At 35.1% G+C, this 8,884-nt stretch overlaps 1 protein-coding gene across 2 annotated transcripts in view; it reads right to left on the bottom strand.

Annotated features, from left to right (window-relative positions):
- Positions 1-336: 336 nt before the first annotated feature.
- The window catches only part of PGGT1B (protein geranylgeranyltransferase type I, beta subunit), a 98,990-nt gene continuing 90,442 nt past the window's right edge, over positions 337-8,884 (bottom strand). The window contains exons 8-9 of one of the 2 annotated variants that reach the window (XM_006870534.1): positions 4,414-4,522; positions 337-1,239 (exon numbers count right to left, since the gene is read on the bottom strand). In XM_006870534.1, the coding sequence (XP_006870596.1) occupies positions 1,058-1,239; positions 4,414-4,522 (291 nt within the window). In that variant the 3' untranslated portion in view covers positions 337-1,057. The remainder of the gene's footprint in view (positions 1,240-4,413; positions 4,523-8,884) is intronic. The other variant, XM_006870535.1, reaches the window with a different exon arrangement.

Here is an 8,884-nt window from a genome sequence, read left to right as displayed (position 1 = left end):
TAAGTGATTATATAGAGAGTTGTTCCACTGAATTTGCTTGAATGGTTCTATTTTTGTATTTACATTTTCAGTTATTTAATTTGAAAACATTAGATTATTCATTTGAAATTAGAGCAGTTAACTCACTTACACTAGGGACAACAAACTAAAACATAATCCAAATGGGTTAAAATAACTCAACTACAAAAGTACAAATTTAATTTACGATATATATTTCAAAAAAGTAAACCAAACACTAATTATCTTTCCTTCAGTATATGGAAGATTATTTGCTCCCCAGAAAGAAAAAAGGCAACTAATGATTTTAGATTAAAATTAAACATACTTAGTATTCACCATGGCACAGAGCTTTTCTTTTCACAATCACATAGAGCTAACTACTGTTCTCTCAGTTACAGTGACTTTAATACATAATAGAATCTTGTTAAAACAATCTTTCCCTAGAAAACTATTGTATTAGTTAAGCCTGTCATTGATTCTTACTGTGAAGTCACTAATTCCATTTAAATAGGCACACTCTACTTTAGAATAAGACAAAATAAGTCATTCTTTTAAAAAATTATGGAATTATCTATTTTCAAAGACTAATCCCAGATAATTCTTCAAGCCATTTTCTACTGTTCATAATCAAACTTTAAAAATAATCACTAAGTGTTCACCGGAAGATTATCAATGCTATATGAAATGTAAACTGTTTTGAAGATTTGTGTCCATTTCATGATACAATTTGTACTGAACTGTTTTTTTGTTTTTTTTTTATAGGTAACTACACACATACAGTTAATCTGCCTCAAAGAACTTCTTAGAAATACAGTATAAACATTTAAGAACTATGATAGAGTCCACTGTGGTTCAGACTTCAACAAAGATTTCCTTGAAACACAGTACAAAAGTTATTGGCTTAAGACCATATCCCAAAGTGACATCAGCGTGAGAGTTGATTGTATGACTCCACCTCTTTAAAAAAGTGCACACTTGGTTATACATGGCTTTTACCCTTGGGCTACTATTATGCTACAAACCTCCCCCCACCCCTACTGTCCCAATCTAACGCCATTCATGTGGAGATGTGTATGTTCTCTGAACAGTGCATAGAGTCCTTGGTTTTCCAACTCTGGTGGAGAGCTCGAAGACGTTCAGAAGTCCGTGTGCTTACATTCAGGGCAGGATGTACTTTACAAATTCCACTTTCCTCCATTAGTGACAGGCCACAAATCCCAAAGTATGCATGTAAAGCATCTGAAAATGAGATATTTTAATCATGATAGGCACTTTAGATGCAGATCTACAAGCATAGCACTACTTTAAATATAAATTCTGAAAAATGCTAAATGTATGATGGGGCTTCATGAAGCTTGTGGGAAAATTCCGTATCTTTAGCTCCATTTTCCTAAACTTTTTGAAGCTCCCTCATACTTTTTGTAGCTTTTGATATATTTGCTTCCTTAAAGTTTCAAACAGCATTTTTTGTAAACCAGGTCATCAAAATCACATAATACTTTATTCATATAAATATTATCAACAAAGCAAAACATTCCTAACTGAACAGTAACATTTCTCAACATTCTATGATGAAACAACAGAGAGGAAGAATAACAGTAATATCAAAAAACCCACCTCATTAGTGGGATTTCCATTTTGTTTGTTTCAAAATATGGAAACAATCGGCTTTAACAATATATCATAAAAGTTTTCCTAGTAGCACCTTCCCTCAAAGTTTTATCTCTTGACAGTTCCCAAAGTGAATGCCATATATTAATACTATGTTAAGTAAGAAAAACTTAAGCAAAGCGCTACATTCTGGAATGCTGCACTATAATTTTTCATTTTGGATAATGTCAGTCACTCTAAAAATATCTGACCTGACAATAAAAACAAACTCACATTTTATTTGGTTTTGATCATGTGAGTGTTCATAATATAACAACTGTTTGCACTGGTCTTGGCAGCTTCCCATCTTTCAGGGACAGAAACCTTCTCCCACAACAGTGGTCACTGAAACACATGCCCACTCCTGCCTGAGAGCCTTATATGGACTTCTGAAGAGCTCAGAGCCCTGCAGTTGTGGGAACAGATTTTTGCCGCAGTCAAAAATTCCATTTTTGAATTGGCCATCATTTATGACCTCAATAGCTGTTAAAGTTCAAAACGTCTGAGCAAGTTTGTCAAAAGAGTTATTTATATGAGCATCACTTATTTTTCAAAATAAGAATCACAAATAGTTGTGCTTACTCCAACTTGCTTGTAACAAAGCTATTTCATTAATGCGTACCCATGTGAATCACTTTTTAGATCTTTTCTGAAAATGATTAGGCTTCCTTTGGCTTTTTTCTAACTTTTAGACTACCAAAAATTTTTGATTTCTCATATATTATTATAGTTTTCTTTTTAGCTTATCCTATAAGTACAAAGGGAACAAACCCATATTAAGCTGTATTTTCTAGAAATTAGGAAACTATTTTAGGACAAAAATTTAATAAAAAGGAAAATAATATATATCCAGAATAACATAAAATAGGACTTAAGTAAAATCCTTCAGAGTAAAGTAAAACCTTTTTTTTTTCTTCTAAAGGATTTTTGTAAAAGCCAATGAGATTAGAACTTCACTTTTCAAAACTCAAACTTTATTTTTGTTTTGTAAACCTCATCTGCAAGCAGTGATGTATTCAAGCACTTTAATGTTGGGATATATATATTTAATTTTTTTTTCAGAGATTCTTCTATAAATATACAATCTCTGCATCAATTCTGTTACTAGATCTCTTAGATCCAAGAATATGCTAAATGTATAGAATTTTGTTAAAATGACTTTTCTAAAGGTTCTGGAAACAATCTTTCCAGACAAATTCAATTTATCACACAGAGTTTCTAGGTTTTATAGTATACAGTTTCCGAAGATATTCTAACGTTTCTGTAAAGTTAGTATTACAAGCACATATTCACAAAAATGTTAAGTTCATAACTATGCTCTCTAGAAAAAAGTTCAAGCATTATTTTTTAAAAGCTATTATAAATACTCAAAATACAGTTCAAGTGTGTTAATTCAAGCAATGCTTTCCAAGAGATTGTCATTTCACAAATCCCATTGTTAAAATAAGCTATTATTTGTTAAAGTAGTACCGTGTGTGAACTGAAAAAAGTAGCATCAAGACTAAAATTATTGAGGTATTTTGTATGCAGAAACCAAAAACTTAAATCTATTATTTTGCTTTAAAATTTTAAAAAGCAAAATAATATCCTAAAGTTTTTGGTTTTGAAAACATAACTTCACTCATGACTGAAAACCCAGTATATTTAAGTACGTTTTATATAAAAATACAGGTAGTATGGATGTGAAGAGCTCATTTCACGTACAACTTTAAGAACCCTTATATTTATATTTTGCTTCAAGTACATTTTCTGACCATGGCAGGTCTGTGTAGGAGATAAACTGAAGTGGACTTTCTAGAATCCTAGGCTTGAGTATCAGTACTTAGTTCCCCCAGAGTCTGGAGACAGGAAGGCATGGAGATGAATTCATGACTGGGTTTGAAGTGTCTGTTACCGGCATCCATGTAGTTACTGAACAGAAAGTTTTATATTGTAATAATAAAGCTTAGACATTCCTAAGTTTGGGAAACAGTAGTACTAAATATTTTGAAAAAAAAAAAAACAAAGCCATTTTCCATTATTTCTAGGGAACCCACTTAAACGTGCTTGTGAAACACAAGAATTTCAATCAACATTATTTCTGTATTTGGAAACCATGGACCACCACAATGTCTGAATCTGTTTGGTTTCTGAGTTTTGGAAAGTAAATAGTAAAAGTACAGATAGCAAGGTATTCATCATAAGATTATTAGAATTTACTTAAATTCAGAGAGCAAGAGTTTAGACAATGAGGTACACCAGCATTCAGGATTTGAGATTTTTGACTAAACGTTAATTCTGAATAGAATAAGGAGAGGATCCCTTGTGAAATGAGTGTAGTTTGCTCTACTACTTACTTTAAGTTATATTTCAAAGTCTTAATGATTTTAGATGTACCAAATTGTTTCTATTTTGGACAGAATTCATTTAGATTATCTGCCTTATTGCATCAAATGAAATAAAAATTGCTACATGAAATACTTAGAAAAAAATCTACACTCTACCAATACATGTTGGCATTTTCTTTCATATCTCTCAATACCCTAAAGCTACTTCAAACTAAAGTAATCCACCATTTTTCTTTTCCTATCTTATTTACTATAAATTAACAATAACAATTGTATCTAAATTTCTGATAAAGATGCTTGAATATCTACCTGAGATATAAGCAAAAGTTTTGTTCTGGATTCATAGCAAAATATGTCAATATTCATACAAAACATAATAAGATCTACTAAACATATAAAGTTTATCTAGATTTGTACAAAAAAATAAAATTATTACCTGGATGACTATCCGGCCACTTGGCAAATCCCCCTACTAGGCGATCTTGAGTTGATAAGATATAATTTCTATTTTTTTCAAAGTTCGTGTATTGGAAAATTTTCAGAAGCTGAAATGACATGACAAATACAAATTTACCAACACTGAACTTTCATATTACCCTTTTGTTTCAAATACTGGTAAATATTATTTAAATATGCTTTTTGTAACAAAGGCTGTCAGAGCAAGTGTCTGGGGACTTCAGCATTTACAATCAGCCAACTAGTCAACCACATGATTGTTTCTTATCATCTTACCAAAGCTACTGTCCTTTACTCAACTCACTATTTCTTTCTCTTGATCTTGACCCAGCTAAGCTCTCCAAGCTAGACTTAAAACACAATTTTTCCAATTTTTTCAACTCAGTCAGTCATTTAAAAAGGTAAAATTTTAGTCACATTTTTATTCTTATCATAGGTTCTTGAGCTACTAGTTACAAACTGGAATTAACTAGAAGCAATATATATATAAAAAATTTTTTTAAAAGCAAAAAAAATATTGACTAGATGCTACAGATGTTTTTTTCCAAGAACAGTAAAATATTATTGCTCTTTAAAAAAGATAAAATGTGACAGAAAATATGATGGTAATATAAAAAATTATCTAGCTCAAAAATTTAGTATATGCATTTGTTTTCTTTCCCAGGACCCCACTAAAAAGAAAGCAATGAAAGATAAACTGTGGAGAGACTAGGAGAGCATGGGCATTAGACACAATACATTAACAAACTGCAGTGACACAAAGCAGAGATAAGTGACTTAGTAAATCAAAGAAAGCCAATGAAATTGTAGACCAGAATGTGTGTGTGTAAGTGCTGTCGAGTCATCTCTGACTCATAGCAACTTTGTATCAGGTTTTTGAGAAGCCGCTGGGGGTCTGAATTGTTGGCCTTGTGGTTCCCAGTCCACGGCTGATCCTATAACACCACATCAGGAGGCCAAGAAAACTGCTGGAGGCCCAAAATTCTACAGGCAAGAATCAGGCTGATAAAATCACTCAGATGTAAACATGTGCTACCTTTCTGGACAAAGGAAGGGTAAAGCCAAATAAGAGTCACAAGCTGTGGGGAAAAAGATGTGGTTTAACCCTCAGTTAAGTGTCCTTTTGCCTTGATTCTGGAGAAACAACCCTTGCAGTAACTAGGGTGCCTTGTTTTGGGACTTCCAGATCACTCTTGGGAATCTATGCTGACAAGTGGGGGCTGGTGAGACCAGAAAAGACTCCCTTGGGAGGCTGGTATCAGATAGTCTCAGGAGGCATGATTAGCCTATGATGCAGAGCTAGTTAATGAAAGCCTTAAACATTAAGGCTGGGATAGCTCCCTAGAAGAACACTTGCTTTTAAGAGGGTAATGTGCTCCTTGGAACATGGGTGCTTCACTTTGGGAACCCTCCCAGACTGTACCACACAGAAGGAAACCCAAGGGGGGCTGGTGCTTGAATATGGGCTTACAGAAATGAGTTAGAGGGGACTTGAAAACAGTGGCCCCCCTCCCCACCCCCTTCTATGCAAAAAGTGAAGAAACTGCATGGATACTTACTGGCATCCTGGAATAATATCCTTCTCGTGTTAGCATTAAAGACCCCCATTTTAACTGCCAGCATCCCTTATAGAAGTTCCAGAAATTTCGAGAAAAACAGAGGGGTGTTGCAGACCGTCCAGACCTGGTCAGGAGTTTGAGGCCCTGTGGGCCCAAGTGTTGCAGACCGTACAGGCCGCAGGCTTTGAGGAACAAACTCTAGCCACCTAGCAGACATAGCAAACTGTTTTTCATCTTAGTATTCAGTTATGTTTATTATTAATTGCATACATGAAGCCCTGATATCTACAGATAAATGTAATATTTTCCTAAAAGCCGAGACTGCAAAATTCCAAAAAGGCAAAGTTCTTCCCTCAAAGAATTCAGTCAAAGTAAACTGGGTGGCTTCCCGAGTCTTTGTTCTAAGGACAAAAGGACACCCTCCCTAAAGTGTTTCCAGGTGCAGCCCTATTCACCCAGGCATCTTGCTTCCTGAGAAACCTGGGCTGGGCAGCCGACACAATGGGACTCCTCCCAATCCTCCTTTTCCTTCCCCCATTTGAGACTAGGTGCCTAAAAGGTATGTTAATTAAGCTTGAGAAACCAAGTTACGGTCGTGAGATTTGAACCTGCGAAGTACAATGTAAAGTTGCCTGAATGTCTGGAAAATTACGTATGTTAGCTGTACCTTGTCTTAGTTCCGCCCAGCTTTGTGTATAGTTCCTCCCCTAAATAAAACGGAGGCGCAGAATGAATCCTGGTGCATTACGGCTGGCAAGGTGTGCATTACAGCTTGGAGAGGGTGCTATACGGCTGACTAGGCATGTGTTGCTGACCAGCTAGTAGGGGGTGCGTACTGCCAGCATAGCTAAGATGTTTGCTATGCGGGATCTTACCGCCCTTATAGCTCAGATGTTCACCACGCCGGATCTGCCGGATGCCAGTAAAGCATCCACTCTGGTTTTGGGGTGTCTCTTTGTGTCTCTCTTTGTGTCCTTGTGTGTCTTACTATATCTTTACCACCGCCAGATATCCCCACCTCGTGAACCAAACATCCGTGTCGAGGCAAGTCCCCGGCAGAGGGGAAGAAATTTAGTAGTGAAATAATAGAATAGACTTTGATGAAGCTGAAAGAATACATATCTTCTTTAAACTGAAAGTAGACTAACAAAAAATAGCCCCCAAACTATTCTTTCAAAATTTTAGAAGAGAGATAAAAGAGAATTTCCAAAAGCTTTGTGAGAGAGGGGCAGAGAAGGGCTGTTAGAAAGGGAAATGTGTAGGAATGAAAATTAATAATTTGATAGGAAGAAAATAAAGTAATACCATTAAAACTATAAAGGAAAATTATTTTCTTCTTAGGCATCTGCATCAAGCTGAATGATGACTCATCATGTGTAAAGACAGAATAAAGATGTTTTTGGGCACAGAGGGCCTCTTAAGTTTCCACAGCACTTATACTTTCTGACAAAGATGTTTCAAGAACTACTCAAGAAAAAAAGAGGTCAAAAGCCAGAATGATGAAATGACATACAAAATGGTTGCGCTACGGTTGATAATGCAACCCTTATGCACTGGTACAGCTATGCTTCTAGGGTATGGCAAGCATCTGTTCTGATTAGTTGCTCCAAGCTATACCACATGTAAATAATATTTTAAGCATTGTTCTTGGCTTGAACTAACCCATGAATCCAATGGAAAGAAATCTCAAAATGACAGTTTCAAAGTAGGCCTATAGGCTATAGACTAATTCTTTCAAATTAGAACAGGATGTTATCCAACTCTAAGAACAAGGTCTTAAAGATAGAGTCCATGTACTATTTTGACTATGAAGCTAGATAACAGTGAATGATATGAAAGGCATTCTTCTCAAAAAGAAAAGAATTGCAATTAGAAATTCCAAGAAAACATCTGTAAGAAAATTGGTCAGACAAAAAATTAACTCATTTTGAACAACTGATAGAGTATAAATAAAAAAGAGTCTTGGACCTGATGTTGTGAACATTCTATATCAAATGGCACATGGGTTGTTAAATAAAAGGAGACATTATAATCTCAACAATATGCTGAGTTGGCAATGAACAATATTTATAGTATCGTAAGTGCTGACTACTGATTTTCAACTTTTAGAACCAATCAGCAGGCAAAGCATGAAAGATTTTATTATGATAATTATGGTAAAAGAATATGTACATCACCAAACTTAAAATTGTAAAAGTAAAAGAATTGGAAGGTGGAAGGGGAGAAAAGGATCAGAACTAAGTAGTAGCAGTTTACGGGAAAAAAAGAAGGCTACATATTCATTTTTCACACTTGGGAATAAAAAATATCTTACAAAAAAGTTATAAGCAAGAAAATAGCATATGATTTAGTTTTGGTAATATCCACCCTAACTGTAATTTGTTGTTAAATGCTGTTGAGTTGGTTCTGACCCACAGCAACCCTGTACAGGGTTTCCTAGGAGTGGCTGGTGAGCTTGAACAGTCAACCTTGTGATTCAAACAGACTTTGCAGTACAGAGTATTAACCCGCAGTGCCACACCAAGACTCCATAATTATAATAGAGAGTATTTACAAGTGGCTACATCTAGAAATTTGTCAGACTGCTACAGTCATATGAAGAAGACTCAAGAACCAATATAAAGGGGATCCTACTGATTAGATGAGATCATTAAGCATCACAATGAGAAACTGCAATGGATTAAAACATACAAAATATGCTAAAAATCTGAGTTCACAATGATACTGAAAGAAAAATAAGCAAACCCTAAAACCTAGAGAACCAACTCATTGTACAGAACACTGTAAAATAGAGACTGTTGCTGTTATTGTTAAGTGCCGTCGAGTCAGCTCTGACCCATAGCGACCCTGTATAGGGTTTCCAAGGAGTGATTGGTGAGATTGAACCGCTGA

The sequence above is a fragment of the Chrysochloris asiatica genome, unplaced genomic scaffold (assembly GCF_000296735.1).
Source record: "Chrysochloris asiatica unplaced genomic scaffold, ChrAsi1.0 scaffold00143, whole genome shotgun sequence".
NCBI lineage: Eukaryota > Metazoa > Chordata > Mammalia > Afrosoricida > Chrysochloridae > Chrysochloris > Chrysochloris asiatica.
Note: the sequence above shows the minus strand (reverse complement) of the source record. Positions and strands in the feature narration are given on the sequence as shown.